This window comes from Acomys minous (genome assembly GCF_964271855.1).
Source record: "Acomys minous genome assembly, chromosome: 5".
Classification (NCBI taxonomy): Eukaryota; Metazoa; Chordata; class Mammalia; order Rodentia; family Muridae; genus Acomys; species Acomys minous.
This window is the reverse complement of record NC_140494.1, coordinates 84,214,644-84,232,497: the sequence shown is the minus strand read 5'-3', so window position 1 is coordinate 84,232,497 and position 17,854 is coordinate 84,214,644. Positions and strand designations below refer to the sequence as shown.

The 17,854-nt window shown below is 49.4% G+C and overlaps 1 protein-coding gene across 2 annotated transcripts in view; it reads right to left on the bottom strand.

Annotated features, from left to right (window-relative positions):
- CARM1 (coactivator associated arginine methyltransferase 1) overlaps window positions 1-17,854 on the bottom strand; it is a 47,540-nt gene that overhangs the window by 6,864 nt on the left and 22,822 nt on the right. For both annotated transcript variants that reach the window (XM_084784169.1, XM_084784168.1), the window contains exons 2-8: window positions 12,282-12,407; window positions 9,477-9,583; window positions 8,526-8,630; window positions 4,549-4,659; window positions 3,512-3,689; window positions 966-1,056; window positions 681-762 (exon numbers count right to left, since the gene is read on the bottom strand). In XM_084784169.1, coding sequence (XP_084640295.1) covers window positions 681-762; window positions 966-1,056; window positions 3,512-3,689; window positions 4,549-4,659; window positions 8,526-8,630; window positions 9,477-9,583; window positions 12,282-12,407 — 800 coding nt within the window. The remainder of the gene's footprint in view (window positions 1-680; window positions 763-965; window positions 1,057-3,511; window positions 3,690-4,548; window positions 4,660-8,525; window positions 8,631-9,476; window positions 9,584-12,281; window positions 12,408-17,854) is intronic.

Sequence of the window (17,854 nt, the reverse complement as noted above, 5' to 3'; positions counted from 1 at the left end):
AAAAAAAAATTTCATTTACTTATGTGTGTGGATGTTTTATCTGGACACCACATATCTGGTGTCCCGTTATGGATCCTCATGACATGGTTATGAGCTACCACATGGGTGTGGGAAATTGAGCCCAGGTCTTCTGGAAGAGTAGCTGGTGTGCCCTTCACCCAGTGGGAGATCTCTCTCCCAACCACAATCGCCCCCCCTCCTTAATCGCATTTCTCTGTGTGTTCACTTGAGTGCAGGTGTCCTCAGAGGCCCTTGGAGTTGGAGTTAAAGGCCACTGTGAGCCATGTGATGTGGGTGCTAGGAACCAAACTCAGGTCCTCTGCAAGAGCAGCAGGTGCTTGTGCTTGCTGGGCCATCTCTTCATTCCTGTTTCTTTTACTTTTTAGCTTGTTTTTATGAGGAAGATCCCAGGCCAGCTTGGATCTCCTGATCCCATGCCTCCACCTGCATGGGGTTACAGGCCTGGGCCACACTGCCTACTTGATTCCTGACACTGAACCATGGCTCTATGTATTATTCAGTCAAAGGACTTTGCTACAAAGCCATCTTGCTGGTGCATGTGCTTTGCAGAGGAAGTGAGGGCTGAGAAAAGCAGAGGTGTCTAGACTCCAGAGCTTGTACGAGGCCCCAGTGAGGCCCAAGCCTCTGGAGTCCAGCAGTGCTCTGTACACATTACTCACCACCACAGGTTGCCGGAAGTACTCATCCACAGCGGCGCCTCTGAGGGCTGACAGGTCCACTCCATGGAAGGATGGCTGGTACCTATGGAAATCCCAAACCCCCCCGCAAGGTCACCAGCAGTAAGAGAGGCAGGTGGAATCACCTGCTTTCTTTCCTAGCTGGCCTTTGTCTAGCCCATGTCCTTTAGCTCCTACTGAAGAAAAACGAGGGCCCACCCGAGGACTGGGTTCATCTCCGAGCAGACAGGCCCCATGGCCTGGCCAGGACACCCAGGGCACACTCACCAGAAGTTGGCCTTGGTGAACTGCTCCATGTAGAGCTGTTCATCGGTGAAGGGTGCGAGGTGGACGTCACCAATGGTGGGGAACATGTTTCCTGGGAGTGGGGAAGGAGTAGGGAGGAGTGCTGTTGTCAGGGCAGCACCTCCTGCAATGCTGGGTAGAATGTCCAGACATCTCCAATCATGGACTTTCACCCACCGCCCACCCATCCATGCATGCATGCATACATGCTACAGCATGAAGCACCATTTATCCATGGCTTCTAGAAGTGTGTGAACTGTAGCATAGCCTGAATACAAACCAAGATGGCTTACTGCTTTGTTTTGTGGTGCTAGGGATGGAACTTGGTGACTCTGAGTTTAAATCTCTGACATAATTTTTTTGTTGTTGTTATAGTGTTTTGTTTGGGGGTTTTGGGGAAGGGGCAGAAAGAAGAGAGGAGAAAGTCTTATCTAGCCCAGGCAGGCCTTAAACTCCAGACTCAGCCTCTACCCAAGTGTTGGAATTACAGGTAAACATTTGTACACTATAACCCTAGATTGCTTGTCTTTTTGAGATGGGGTCTTGCAGTCTCAGGCTCCCAGATGCTGGGATCTTACATATGTGACATGGTATTTAGCCTAAGTATGATAGGTTAGGGGCTTTGTTCAAGATTTTCCTATGTAGAGCCAAGGCACCCAGATCAGTTAACTAGGGTCAGTTCATCTACTACCAGTTCACACTCTCATCAGCATACTTGCTCTCACCACACTGACCTTCATCCGTCTCAGTAAGTGAGTGGGCCTATCCCTGTGTCCCAGTGCTAACACTGGGAAGCAAGAAGGCACCCTACTAGAGCCTCTTGGTGTCCAGCATGCCTGGACAGGGTGAGAGAAAACCCTAGGCTGTTTAGGGGTTTGGTTTTATCAAATACCAGGCTTAGCATGTGAATGAGATAGAAGTAGAGGGTCCTCCTCTAGAGTCATAAGCAAGCAAAAGGGACTAAGCTGGCAGCAGGAAGAAGCAGGTAAGGGAAGGCTGAGACTGCACAGGATCAATGCATGGTCTAGAGATGTAGGCCTCCCTCCAGCTCTTCATGGAGTTGGGGAGGTCCTGAGGCACCCCTCACAATTTATACTAGGTTAAAGTGCTCAACTGTGACCAAAGGGACAACAAAGGCAGGTGGGACATCATGTAAGGAATCCATTTCTGGCCCTGACTTCCAAAAGGCTGCCTTTAATCTTCACAGAGGCTTCTAAGGGGTTGAAAGCCACCTCACAGGTAGGTAGTCTCCAACCTGACCCCTGCCTGGCCTCACACAAGGGTCAGCTACTTCTACCCCACAGACTTAGCCATCAGCCATACCAGAGGTGAGGCAGGAAGACCAGGGGTAGCTGGGGAAGCCTGGAGTTCCACACTTACACACATGGTAGAAACTGAGCCAATGCCGGCTCCAAGGCAGAGGAGTCATAGGAGACACACATTCACCAAGGCCGCCAGCCTGGCTGCTAATTTCTACCCCAGGCTACTGCTAGACCAGGGTCCCTGAGCTCCTACATACACATCCGCACCTGAAAAGAACTGTTCACGTACAGACATATTCTTAGAGCTCATCAGACAAATTTCTGCACTGCTGTGTTCAGAGTGGAGTGCAGAGCCTAACATGGACTGACAGTGTAAACCAGACATATGGGCAGGAAATGACACATATCCATATGCCCTCATATACCTACACGCATAGCACACATCCATTGCCCTTACACACACATCTTCAGTGCACACCTACCTGCCTCTTTACCCTCAGATCCCATACCTTCATATATACATCTACACACATAATTATCCGGACTCTAACGTGTAAATACGTATCTTTAAACACCTATAAACCATCACACACCCCACTCCCTCAAATATGCACACACATATCTACCCATAGACCCTCACCATCCACAACTCCTCACACAAGAATACCTTTACACAAGGCATATCCACAAGCCCATGCACACACCTTCATGTGAATACCAGAGACAGTATAGTATGTACATCCTCATCTATACACCTGTATATATTCCATACATCGTAATACATATATAGGAATTGTATCCTTAGGCATGTACACATTCCTACCTGTCCAACATCCTAGGTCTTAAGATAGCAGGCTTGTCACACTGCCCTGGGCAAGGTTTCTTAATTTGAGCAATAACAACCCTTGGGAGAGCACCAGTGACAGACCTGAGTTCCAGCCCATCCCTGGACTCCCATCTCTGCCCTATTATGGGTGGCTCTATGGCAAGCATACACGAGAGGTGCCAGATATTTTCTATGGGTTTACAGTGGGCCTGTCAATGCCTAGTGGAGTGAGTGGTTTCTTGTTTGGGGGTCTGGAACTTCAGAGCCAGAGCCAGCAGGTAGGGTTGAGGTAGGAAGCAGGGGAAAACCCTTACTCTGTACCAAGATCACTGAGAGATGAGCAGGACACAGAGCCACCTATGGGCTGCTGATAGCAGTGGGGGCTTGCCCCGTGGGCCAATGGCTCCACCCTTCAGTGTTCCTGAGCATGGGACACTCACCGCTGGGCTTCAGGTACTTTTTGGCATGGAGGTAGCTCTCAAGCATGCGTTCGTTGAAGAGCATGTAGCCCATGGGCTCTGAGATGATAATGTCTACTTGCTCAGGCAATGAGACCTCCTCTACTTTGCCGGGGATGACCACGATGCGGTCTGTCAGGTTGTTACTCTTCACCAGGACCTGTAAGGGGTGGGAGAAGGCTCCCTGTGCTTGCTTGGCATAGGCCCTTGTCAGGCCCTCAGCTCATGAATGGCCTCTGATCATACCTGGTGTGAGTCACCCCCTCTGCCTTACCTGTGGACATCCTAACTATGGGGGAAAAACTCCTGAGCCCCCGAGGTCCAGCTTTCTTAGGAGCCAGTGTCCTTGCTGCTGGGGGTAGTGCTCACCCCCAGAGCTGGAGCCTAATCCTGGCAAACTTCTTTCACACACAGTGGGCCTGATAGAAGGAGCTGCAGTAAGGCTCATAGTCCCTGGGAACACCAGGAGCAGCTGGCAGTGCCCCGTTTGTGTGAGATGTAGGCTGTGAGAAGGGGAGCCAAGCTCATGCATGTATCCATACAACAGTCTCGAGGAACCTAGGAGACTCTCTTTGTCTGGTAAAGGACCTGAGCAGTAGGGAGCTGGGGATATGGGAAGAAAGCAGTGTCCGTTCCTTTGCAGCTTTTCAATTCTGAACTTAAAAATTAAAGTTTTTTCCATGAACAAAAAGGGGGAGGGGGAGGGGGAGTGGCAAGGAGATGATGAAACAAAATCCTGTTGTCCGCTGCACAGGATGTATGGTGCTCCAGCAGCTAGTACTCAGGACAGCTGAGGTGTATGACCCAGAATCCCCACCAGGGGCTGTCTTTACCACTCCGCCCCAGAGGCATGAGAGTTCATCCTGAAGATGCTTGGTTAGTCACTGTGGCTTTGCCTCCACAGGTCGAGTGCCCAACCCTAGCCCTACCGTACCTGTGACCACTTGCCTCTAGAGACAAAGAACAGCAGTGATGAAGGGCATGAGAAGGAAGGGCTTAGGCCCCAGCAGGACACTGACCTCGGCATGCTGAGCCATGGTGCTGGCCTCCACCGCGTAAATTTTCCTGGCTCCAGCTTGAGCAGCAAAAAATGACAGGATCCCAGAGCCACAGCCCACGTCGAGAACAATCTGAGGAGATGGTGTGCATATGAGGCTACAGATAGCTAACCAGCACACACTGGCCGTCACACACAGTAAGTAGCAGCAGAATTACTATGTGTCAACAAAAGGTGTTTCCAGGGGGCGGAGAAATGGTCACTCTTCCAGAAAACCCAGGTCCAATTCCTGGCGCTCACACTGCAACTCCAGATCCAGGAGATCTGATGCCCTCTTCTGGCTGTACAGGCACTGCATGCACATGGTTACACACATACACATAGTAAAATAAACACACATAATAAAAATAAATCGTAAATGGGTAAGGGCACTTGCTGCCAGATCCAACAATTTGAGCTCCACACTCTGGGACCCACATGGTGCGAAGAGAAAACCAGCTCCTGCCAGCTATCTTCTGATCTCTACATATACATTCTCAAACAAAAATAAATGTAATTTGAGAAAAAAATGTTTTCATTACTATAAAGAAAAATCAGAAAACAAAACAAAAGGCATTCTTGTATAATTCCAAGTGCCTATAATGCCAGCACTGAGAAGGCTGGGGCAGGAGAACCATGAGTTCAAGGCTAGCCTGAATTACATATTAAAACATGGCTGAGCCAGGCGTGGTGGCACACGCCTTTAATCCCAGCACTCGGGAGGCAGAGGCAGGCGGATCACTGTGAGTTCGAGGCCAGCCTGGTCTACAAAGTGAGTCCAGGACAGCCAGGGCTACACAGAGAAACCCTGTCTCGAAAAACAAACAAACAAACAAAAACAAAAACATGGCTGATTTGGGAAGCACAGAGAGGTGAAGGCCAAAGAAGTGCTGGAGGAAACGTCCACGGTGCCAGAGTGTCACTGTCCTTGCCCACCTACCTGCTTGAAGCAGAGACACAGAGCTGGTATAGGTAAGCCAGGCAGGTAGGTCCTCATTTTCAGGAGCTGCCCCATACAGGCTTGGGGTCAACATGGAGATAAAGCCATAGGACAGGGGCTGGAGAGATGGCTCAGGGGTTAAGAACACGGGCTGCCTTTCTAAAGGTCCTGAGTTCAATTTCCAGCAACCACATGGTGGCTCACAACCATCTATAATGTGATCTGGTGCCCTCTTCTGGTGTGCAGGCACACATGAGGCATAATACTATATAAATAATAAATAAATAAATCTTTAAAGCCGCGGGCCAGGCTTCTAGGAAGAAGAGCCTGGGTTTGTTGCTCAGTCCCAACCCTACAGGTGGTTGGAGCATCTGGGGCACAGGCCTTGGGGTAGTGTGGGGTGTGGGCTTCTGCAGGCAGCATGTCTTGTGCTAATGCTACCTCTAATCTACCAAAGCAGCCTTGGCTGGGGCAGGTGAGTGGTCCAAACCTGAGGACCAGCTGAGATGTGGCAGGTGTTTGGCAGAGGCTTCATGTGTGGAGTTGCTTCCACCTGAACAGAATAAGGACAGATATTTCTGGTGGTATGTGAGGACTTTCTAAGGAGAAATGGCCTGAGAGCAGCGTCAGCACTGCTGCTAGGACCTTGGGTCTTTTTGTTTTGTTTTATTTTCCGAGACAGGTTTCTCTGTGTATCCTTTGCTGTCCTGGACTCACTTTGTAGACCAGGCTGGCCTCGAACTCACAGCGATCGCCTGCCTCTGCCTCCCGAGTGCTGGGATTAAAGGCGTGGCCACCACTGCCCAGCAGAACCTTCGGTCTTAAACTCTGGATAAAAGTGGAATTGGGCCCAGCCGGGAGAGCTAGAATGTCACCAAAAGAACGCGTGCTTTGACGGCCCCAAGCCCTGGCTCAGACAAAGGACGCTGTGGTGGCTGAGTGAACTTAGCCAGGAGGCCTGAGAATGGTGCACTAATAGAACTCCTCAAGGGCCTAGAGGCCCTGGATGATGTAAATCCACAAAGAGGATGTCCTCCCCCGACCCCACACAAACACATGCTGACCAGTTATAGGGGTTCACACCCATGCTCTCAGTCCCCTAAATGGGACATGGTGCTGAATGTCTGTAATTCAAGCACTTGGCAAGTAGAAAGAGAGTTCACGGCAAGTCTGAGCCACCTCACACAACCCTGTCTCAATTTGCCCCTCTCCACCATACAAAAAGAGAGAGATTAAAGGACCTTAGAGATGTGCTTCCATTCACAATGGGACCACATCCTTATGAAGCAAAACTGCATTCAATCCACCTGCCTACCAAACATCTCAGCTTTGCATGGCTAGAGAGACACATGTTCAAAACACCCATACAGCCACAGTGAGGCCAAATCAAGTCACAGAAAGCCTACTTCATAACCAAGAGCTGACTACCTCACACAATTTACTGCAGAGACCAGAAAGATTGTACATACACTGGGAAAAGCAGCAGCTCTGACACCCATGTTGTTTTGAGTTTCACATAGCCCAGGACGGCCTTGCCCTCCTAACTTCCTCCTGCTTCAGCCCCTCAAGTGCTGGGACTATAGGTAAGCACCACTAACTTGGGCTGAATAGCAGTGAAAATATGGGGAGTGAGGTGGTATTGGGGGAATGTCCAGGCATGGTGCAGCAGGCTCCCAGGAGGCTGAGGTAGGAAGACTGAGTTTAAATGCAGATTGGACAACACAGTAGGGCAACTGTCTTCAACAACCTCCTGCTCTCTCCTCACCACACCAACACACAAAAACCACTTCAGAAGGGTCCCACCCTACTTTGTGCTTGGAAGAGGGGTGCTAAAAAGGTCAAGACATGTGGACAGGCCTTGCTCCATTTTCTCACCAAGCCAATTAGCATGCCATCAACAATGGTGGCAGAAAAGGCCTGGAGTCTGCATTCAGACAGATGGGTAGAAGCAGTGAGGCCACTCTCCTTCCACACCGTTCCCAGTGTCTTCATCCCATCCTTTGGAATTCTGTGATAAGCCAGCAAGCACATTTCCCTCAACTCTGTGAGCTGCTTGGGTAAATAGCTATTGGGGGCACCCCAATACAGAGCCACTTGTCAGAAGACTTGGGAGAGGCAGCTGGGGCTGGCCCTGGACATCTCAAGTTGAGAGATGGGGCTCTGTAGGGTTGGAGTGCCCAGTCTATGGACTCTGCCCTTGCTCTAGGTAAATGAAATGGATGAGAGAAGGCTAAGCTGGGGTCCACTACTACTGCAGAGCTCAATTACTCCCCAAAGGAGCCATCAGTGTGACTAGGAGAGGGGAGTGGCTTCATGATTCTAAGCTTGTTTTTCCCGTTCCCTTTTCTAGAGAAGGACTCGCTGTGTAGCCCTGGCTGATTTTCAATTTAGAGATATACCTGCCTCTGCCTAGATCAAAGGTGCATGCTGCCACACCCAGGGTTTTATAACACACACATCCAAACATCAACTTGCCTAGCTAAAGCTGCTTTATTTTTCTGCAATGCTAATGAAAGTCAAAGTCTTCTTCATGCTCCCAATTCTACAGTTAATGTCCTCCTTGGCAACATCTCCTGAGTGCTGGGATTCGAGCTAGGGTCCATGTAAAACTTCTATTTATCTAGTATAGCACAATTTAGCTAAGGCAGAAAACAGTATGGCCAAAGACATGTTAGAATAGGTAAAAGTATTCTCTATAGGAAAGTGAAGAATGAACATAATTTTAACTAAAAGAAAATGAAACTGGGTGGTGGCAGCTTACACATTTAATCCCAGGACTTGGGAGGCAAAGGCAGGTCTATGAGTTCAAGGTCAGCGTCGTCTACAGATCGAGTTCCAAGACCACCAAGACTACACAGAGAAACCCTGTCTTGAAAACCAGACCAAAACAAACAATAACAACAAAAGGAGGGCTGACTCAAAGGAGGTAACAGGACTGGGAGGGAGGCAAGGGTGGCCCTGCCCAACCTCTCAAGCACCCTGCAGCCTCTGTTCAGCATGCTTCCTGTACTGATGGTTACCTTGTCCTTGAAGTCAGTGTGGTTCTGCAGAATTGCACGTTGGTAGGTGCCTGTCCGCACATAGTCCTGCATCATGTTCTGCTGCTGGGACAGGTAGCCATAAAACTGGAACAGAAACGCACTAATAGTACATGGCCCATGGCAGGACAGACCGCCACAGCCCTGGCCACCCTAAGATGGAGGGAAGGCCTGACAGCATGACCCTCTCTTAGGAGGTCATGAACTCTGCCAGCCTGAACCCAAATGACAAGAGCCAGCAGTTCCACAAGTGGGAGCAAGGGCTTGAGGACCAGTCTCTAAGAGGAACACTTTCACTGCCATCATGACTGAAGGACACAACTAAATGCCACCTGGACTGGAGGTCACCCAAGAAGTCACAAAAATTGTCATGGGTGGTGGTTCTAACATCTGGGGGCCAACTGTCCCATCTTAGGGCCCCAAATAAGAAGAGGAATGGATGGAACAAAACCCTAGAGCTCAGAGCGCCAGGCAGGTGATGTGCGGTGTCTCTCTGTAAGACAACAGGCGATCAGGAGGCAGCATGGCACCTGGCAGGGCCACAGGCTTGGGCATCAGGCAGACCTGGCTTTCCCATCGTGGCTCTGTTGCATAAGAGCTGTGTGACTTGGAGCAAAGTCACTTAACCTCTCTGAGCCTCAGTTTTCTCATCTGTAAAATGGGGACAATAACAGTTGTTGGGAAATTCCAAGTGTTTCTGAGCATGTAAGAATGCCTTACACTCATCAAGGGCTGAGGACATGGCTACAGTTCAGTCATTACTCTAAACACCTGGGGACTTGGGCTTCACAGATGAGGAAACTGAGGCCTAGCAGGTGGTGGACACTGCGGAGACTACGCAGCTAATAAGGGACAGAGCCAGGATAAGCACCCATGTGGGCCTAGCCTGTGCTGCATGACTTCCTGTCTGGTCCAGGGTAGGTGCCAACTCACCTGGAAGTACTGCACAGCTGACGATTCCTCTGTCCGCTCACTGAACACAGAGCGCTCCAGCGTGTGGCCCCGGCAGGTTTTCAGGATGTTGTAGAAAGAACAGAAATCTGGAAAGGGGGAGCCAGATCACTGGGAGGCCAGTGCTATGGCCCTCCACGAGAGTCCATTGGGTCTGGGCATTTGCTCTTCCCACCTGGCATTCCTGACTTGTCTACCTTGAACACATGGAACCTGGTGACCTTTTTCCCCCCAATACAATGTTCCAACTGAGACGGAAAAAGAAGAGCTGCCACTCAGACTGACATGAGGGCATGACTGCAGGTGGCATCTGGTGAGGACAAGCCTGGGCTTCCTCCCAGGCAACATGCAGGAGGCGTGGGGAGGTATAGGGTACCAGCCCTATATCCACCTGGAGCTCAGAGTAGCATAGCCTCTGGGTTTAGCGCTGGACACAAGGGACACCACCTCAGTGCTGAAGACAGCAGGAGAGTCCTGTGGACCCAGAACAGCATACGGAGAAGCTGTTTACCACCGTTCCCCAGCACAGTGCTATGAGGTTATTTGAATTGATTCATACAGAATTGCTCAGAAGGCAGGGAGCAGAGAGGGACTCAGCAGCTCCACCCCTAGCTGAGGAACTATAAATAGTTGAGGGCTGCTGGGGAGGAAAAATCAGTTTTCTCTAAGAGTATATATGTGGTCTCTATTCAAGTGGATGGCCACGTACATGGACAGCACAAACTGGACTGGGTGGGTTATCTATATTGAAGGGGGAGGAGGGAAGGGAGGAGGTGGCAGGAGGGAGGAGTTAAGGTGAATATGTAACAATACATGGTAGGAATGTGTGAAAATCTCAAAGAATAAAAATACATTGTTAAGACCGGGTGTGGTGGCGCACGCCTGTAATTCCAACACTTGGGAGGCAGAGGCTGTGGATCATTGTGAGTTCGAGGCCAGCCTGGTCTACAAAGTGAGTCCAGTACATCCAGGGCTACACAGGGAAACTCTGTCTCAAAAAAACAAAAATAAAATAATAATAATTTAAAAAGATTCCGTCTCAAGGCAAAAAGGACCGACAGCAGGTCTTCTCGCCTCCACACGAGCACCATGCACACAAATTAAGCAAATCACCAATGAATCTGGATCCCAGCTGTCATCTGCTCCATTAGCAATAGATGCTAAGACGGCCCTGAAGTGGCTGAAGTGGCCCTGAGTGAAGCGTCCATGAGCTACAGTGCCTGTGCAGGCAGAACTGTGAGTGTTCATTTAGCTCAACTAAGCCACTGTGTAAACTCTGTGTCCAACAAAAACACTTCCTTCGAAGAGACAGACATGGCTAGCCTTGAATTTGTTATGAAGGTAAGGATGGCCTTGAACTCCTGGACTTCAGGAGTAGAGACCTCATGGGTGCTAGGACTGCAGGCCTGTGCTGGCTGGAGATGGAGCTAGAACTTCAAGCATGTCAGGCAAGGGCTTAGTCTAGTCCCTCAAATTTAAAACAATTCTCAGCTTTTTGGGACAGTATCTCACAGAGCCCAGGCTCCTTTTTAGATGAGGCTGACCTTGTGTTCCAGATACTTTTGCCTCTGCTCCCTAAGTGTTAGGGTTACAAGGAAGGGGAGGGGAGGGGAAAGGAAATGGCAGGGAGGTCAGAAGATGCTTGTGTAGGAGGTGACAAGGTAACAGCTCTACTATAGGCACAGGTGACCGCCTGCTGAGAGAGTGACGTGCTCTGGGGAAGCCAGCACCCCTCCCCTGCACCAGCCACCAGGTTCACCCAAGCACTCATTCCACGGACCTGTAACAGGACAGTTACAGGCCTGGCCATTGCTTCTAAAACCCAAAGCCTCCAGCTTTGCTCGCCTGGGTTTCCATAAAGCCCTCCTCAGCAACCTCAGGTGTCCCTCTTAAGCCTGATGAGAGTCCTGCTCAGGGTCCCTAGCAGCTGCTCTAAGGAGAGTGAAGCCTCTATTAACCTCCAGGCCCCATCTCACTCCTCCCCCAGGGTCCAAGCACAGCCTACTAAGGGCTAGCCACAGTTGGGAAAGCTGGCCTCAGGCCTGACCCAACCAGCTCTGTAGGATGGCCCTTCTGGAGGAAAGGACAAAGTTCTTAGACACAGAGGATCCACAGCAGCCACCGAGGAGCAAGGGCAGGGGCAGGGCATCTGTTTAACAAGACTACATCCTACTGAGCACATGTCTTTTCATATGGCTGGTTTTTTCCTTCCTCTTTTTTTGGAGCAAGAATCTTGCTATGCTGGCTGCTCAGGCTCATTTCAAACTCTTGTACTCAAGCAATCCTCATATCCTAGCCTTCTGAAAAGCTAAGACAACAAATATATGCCACCATACCTAGTTATAACTATAACTTTTGTTTGTTTGTTTGTTTTGGTTTTGAGACAGGGTTTCACTGTGTAGCCTTGGCTGTCCTGGACTCACAGAGATCAGGCTGCCTCTGCCTCCTGAGAGCTGGTGTGCGCCATCATGCCCGGCTTTAACTTTATAACTTCTTTAGGCAGAGATTCTTCTTTCTGCCTCAGCCTCCTCTGCAATATGCTAGTGCTGTGTGTGTGTGTGTGTGTGTGTGTGTGTGTGTGTGTGTGTGTGTGTGTGTCCTCTCTTTGTCTCTCCATCCTGGAGCTCTCAAGAGGCAAGGTTGGCTGGCCAGTGAGTTGCAGGGATCCAGCTGTCTCCATCTGGTGCCGAGGGCTGAGCTTAGGTCCTCATGCTTGTGTGGCAAGCCCTTCTATTAACTGACCATCTCCCCGTCTCCTGGGCTCTACCATGGAGCCAGAACACATACCATGAGGTGTGGCGAACTGGATGAGGACGCTGTTGCAGCCCAGCGTGATGATGAAGGACTGCCTGCCCACACGGCTGCACTCTGTTTCTCGGGACACGGAGCATTTGAACACACATACATCTTCATCTGCAAGAGAGGAGGATGCTGGCATGAGTGACGGTGCCCTGGTGATTGCCTTGTTTTAGCTGTGTCCCTGCCTCCCCCATCCTTTTAGCACCTCTAAATCCTTCTGGGGTGCCTCATAACCACTTTGAAGTGCTGTGGGGTACTGTGCCTGCTTATGTCTCAGTAAAGAGGAAGAGGTATGGGCCAACTGCACTGCAGGGACAGCCAGGGTCCTTAGGAGCTCAGTGTCTAGGAGGTAAAGAGAAGCATGTTCCCAGGGGAAGAGCTGAGCCCCAGAGACACCCTGTCCACGTATGAACTAAGACAGGTAGGGAGAACATAGGTAGGGTCACCCTTAGGAAGACACCGACAATTAAAGGCTAATGAAGGGGTTGGGACTCTGGAGTCTTGCTGCCAAAGAAAGGGGCATTCGTTCAGGTCCTTTAGAGTCACATGGGGTCAGTGGCATTTACAGCGATCAGACCGTTTTGTGCTCGCCCCTTGATCTCAGGTGCAATGTCTGTGTTCTTGGGCATGGGAGCCATGCAACCTAGACTTCTGTGCCACCTATAGCTCCTCAGTAAGATACAGCAAGCCATGTGGCCTTTTCAGAATGGTGTCTCTCATATTTCATGAGGCTGGTGATGGTGCAGGGACCCAGCAGGCTACTGTGTATGCTCACTTACATGGCCCAGCACCCAGGAAGCACTACATGCTGATCACAAGCATGCTTTCTGGTCATTAACTCAACAAGAGTCTAGTACACTGAAGAATGAAGCCAGTATCCCCAGGAAAAGGATTGTTTGATCTGCCAGTGCTGTGTTATCCCATGGCACTTGTGTAGTACTGTTTTTATTTTAATTTTTTTTCATTTTATTACTGGGGTGTGTGTGTGTGTGTGTGTGTGCGCGCGCGCGTGTGTGTGTGTGTGTGCGCATGTTGGCAAGCATGAGGACAACCTTCAGAAGTTAGTTATTCCTTCCACCATGGAGTCTGGGAAACAAATTCAGGTTGCCAAGCTTGTGCAGGAACATTTCCCCTCGCTGAGCCATCTCCACAGGCCCTCTGTAGTAATGTTGACCTTAACTCATAAAGAGATGATAGATACCAGCAGATACAGGAAGTGGACCAGCCTGCAAGATAACTGGCCAGGTCTCCTCAAATGGTCAATATCAGGTAAGAGAACTGCTGACAACTATTCTAGAGTGAAGGAGATACAGGAAAGACAGCTATGAAGTGCCCAGGGGACCCAGGCCTGGATCCATTACACCAGATGGATGGTGTAAAATGAGACACCGGTTCTTTGAGTGCCCAAGAATACTGCTCCTATTCCTTTTTGAGACAGGGTCTCAAGTAGCCCAAGCTAACCTGTAACCCTATGCAGCTGAGGATAACCTTGAACTCTGGCCTCTCACCCAACCAAGTGCAGGCTCATAGGTATGCACCTGTGCCCTGGTTTCTGTGGTGCTGGGACAGAGCCCAGGCCTTTGTGCATGTCTACCACCTGAGCTACAGCTGCAGCATCAGGACGAAAGTGCAGCAGTGAGCTCGCTCGCTGGGCCCATGGGACTATTCTCACATGGCTCACCAAGTAAGTGGTGAAACAGAAGAAAGGCTGGTGAAAATGTAGCTGAAGACATATTTCCAAGCACCCCGAGTAGCCAAAATTAGGTGGGAAAGGAAAAACAAAAAAAACCTCACAAAAATTCAGTAATCAAACTTTAGTCTTCACAAAGCATCAGATAAACCATCAGAATAGAGCCGGAGCCTAGAAGTAAGCCCTGACGTCATGGGTCAGTAGACTTCCACAAAGGTGCCAATGGAGAGACAAGAATATCCAGTAAAGGACCACTGACACAGCTGGCCACTCACCCAGAACACTATGCAACTAGATCCTTTCTTGTTTTGTTTTGTTTTTTCGAGACAGGGTTTCTCTGTGTAGCCTTGGCTGTCCTAGACTCACTTTGTAGACCAGGCTGGCCTCGAACTCACGTCAATCTGCCTGCCTCTGCCTCCCAAGTGTTGGGATTAAAGCCACCATGCCCAGCTTTTTGTTTGTTTGTTTGCAACTAGATCTAGAACTCATACCATAAAGAGCTAACTGAAATGATTCTGACCCAAACCAAGGTTTGAAGTAGACAATTCTTGGGTTGTGAGTGTCCTGTTCCTCAGTGGGTAATGGCACTGGCTACCAAGCTTGACTACCTGAGTTTAGTCCCTGGGAGCCATATGATGGAAGGAGAGAACTGACGTTTACATGTGTACACACACAAATAAATGGATTTTTGAAATGTAATAAAAAACTTATAGAGCTCTTAAAAGGAAACACAGGGGTTTCCTTTATTTAACAACTGATTCTTAGCTATGAAACTAAGAGTACTAAAAGTATAGATTGTAACTTTAAAAAAATTATAATTTGCCAGGTGCCATGGCACACACCTTAATGCTAGTACTTAGGTGGACTGATGTGATTCAAGGCCAGCCTGGTCTACAGAGCAAGTCCAGGACAGCCAAGGCTACATAGTGAAACCCTGTCCCAAAAAAAAGAAAAACAAAAACATTATAATTTTAAAATTATAAGTTTGGGGGGAAGCTGAAGCATGCCCACTTAGATCTAGACATATAGGACCAGCGTGGGCAATGTAACAAGATCCTAGCTCAAAAACAAAACAAACAAAATGACCCAGGTACATGTTTGTCCCTCAGAACTCTAGAACCTGTAATGAGGACGATTTTTAATTCTAGGCCAGCCTGAGCTATACAGTGAGACACTGACCTTGGGCTAGAGAGATGGCTCAGTGGTTAAGAGACACTGAACTTAAAAAAAAAAAAAAGTGGCAGAACACTTAGCTGGCAAGCACAGGGCCCTGGAGTCTATCACAGCAATAAACAAAACAAAGATGAAAACAAAGAACCCCAACAACTCCCTATCAGATGTCACTTCTCATAGTGTCTACAAAATGTCTACAACTTAAACAGCAGTGACATGAAGCAAGCAGAACATCTGTAGAGGTGATGTAGCCAAGTGAGCACACTGATCGCCCACACAGCAAGTCCACCCAACAAAGCACAGCAGGCAAGGCTTCAGATAAATGTTTGTATGCAAACAGGTGTGGTGGTTGTCATAAGCCGTGACTCAGTCGGGAGGCTGAGGCCAAGAGACTTCACTGAATCTTAGCTGAACTGGACAACAGCAAGATTGCAAAAAATAAGAAAAGAACATGCTGGGGCCAGGGCACAGTTGGCAGAGTGCTTGCCTGGAATGCAGGAAGCCCTAGACCCTATCTCCAGCACAGCACACCCTACATAAAGCAGCAGGGGTGGTGCACAGCTATCAAAAAGCCTTTGCGAAGTGGAGGTAGGAGGCTCAGGGTTAGAACAAAATACACACACGTACAGAGTCAGAGACAGACAGAGGACCATTTAGTCCCAATAGTCACTAGACACAACTCAGATTCCACCAACTGATAAATGATAAACAAAATCAAGACCTGCTACAGCCTGGGAAACTACCAGAAATACTAATGTGTCATAAGGAGGGGCAGCCACAACGGCTGTGCAATAAATACTGCATTCGATGGAATAGCCAGAAGAGTAAACCCAAGGTGGCTGAGACAGACTTTCAGTTGCCAGGGCTCTAAGAAGGCAGTGGGGGAGCAAGAGCTTCCTGGTGTGGGGTTTCCTTTGGGGTGATGACAGGGTTCTGGAGATATCTAAAGGTCACAGTTACATAACACCAAATAAGCTCCATGCCATTGAATTGTACTTTTAAATGGTTTGTGTTAGTTTGTGGGACTGTCACTTCAATAGAGAAAAGAGAAAAATGATCCCTACCTGACAGTACAGTGCAAGAGGCCTGCAGTACTCACAGGGGCCCTGGCTTCCCTGCCATTCTGTCTAGCCCAGAGAAGACTCCAGGAAGGGACTACGCCCTCCTGGGACAGAAGATAAAGGTGATCATTGGGGCCAGGTTCGGATGATGATAAGGCCCTGGAGTGCCTGTTTACCCAGTTGCCCTATGTGCCTCTCTGCAACCTGGCCCCAGGCAGACAACCACAGTACCTGTAGTGGGTGGCAACAGGACAGGGCTGGGGCCAGGGCTCCCGGGCTGAGGGAGTCAGACAGCACAGATAAAGTAGTCAGCATTTCTCTGGTCATCGCAGCGAGTCCCTCAGGCCTTTCTCCCGAGCACAGGAAGCACCAGGAACCTTTCTGACATACCCATGCAAACCAACAACCCAGCTACACCACAGTTCCCTGTTTTTCAAAATCCTGCATTAGGAGCTTGGAGCACAAACTTAGCTGTGAAGAATTTGCCTGGCATAGGGAAGTCCTGGGTTTCATTTATCTCTAGCACCACAAAAATAAACCAAAAGTAGACAGAGCCGGCCGTGGTGGTGCACGCCTTAATCCCAGCACTCAGGAGGCAGAGGCAGGTGGATCACTGTGAGTTCAAGGCCAGCCTGAGCTTGGTCTGCCATGTGAGTCCAGGCCTGCTAGGCTACACAAAGAAACCCTGTCTCGAAAAAAAACAAAAGCAAAATAAAAAACCAAAGCACACACATACACAAAAGCAAACAACAAAATGTTCCTTTGGCAGAAGCCCCCACCCACCCCCCTTTTTTGCAGTGCCCTTCCTCCCCATGGCACATTCAACCCGCTAGACCCAAAGGCAAGGCTCTGGGCCTTTGCACATACTGGCCTTCCCATCTCCTAACCACTTTCCACAGATGGGCCCAGCGCGATCTCTGGCTCCGTAGAGAAGACATCCCATACCATAAGGACAGAGCTGCAGAGCAAGGCTCCTCTAAAGAGCATCTGAGCCTGGATGAGGCAGTAGCATTAAAGTGTCCCTACAACCTCAGGCCTGCTACTGTCCCTGGCCATGTCACTGCAGCCATTGGTGAGGGAGCTACAGCAGGAGCTTGCCCTCAAGACCCCAAGACTCAGAAAATCTCCAGCGTACAATCTGTAACACACCCACCCAGCCTTCTCCATGAGGCTATAAGCATGTGGAGCAGAAAGAAATACAGGCTGGAACAACACAAGAGAGGGCTCAGGCGGTGGTTCACTGCTGTTAAAGTCACCACTTGGGAGTCTAAGACAGGACTGAGGTGAGTTCAAGGTCAGCCTGGGCTGCATAAATGAGTTCCAGGCTATCACGGACCATAGAGTGAGACACTATCTCAAGAAACTTTTTTTTTCCCTTAAAATAGAGGAGGCTGGGCATGGTAGTGCATGCCTTTAGACCTCAGCACTCAGGACGTGGGAGTAAATGGATCTCTGAATTTGAGGCTAGCCTGGTAGACACAGGGAATTCCAGGGTAGCCAGGGCTACATAGACCATCTCTCAAAAAACAAAAACAAAACATATACACAAAAAACAACAGGGAGGAAGGAGTGGTGAGATGGTTTAATGGTAAGAACATTTGATGCAAAAGCATAAGGACCCACAGAGCATGGTGGCG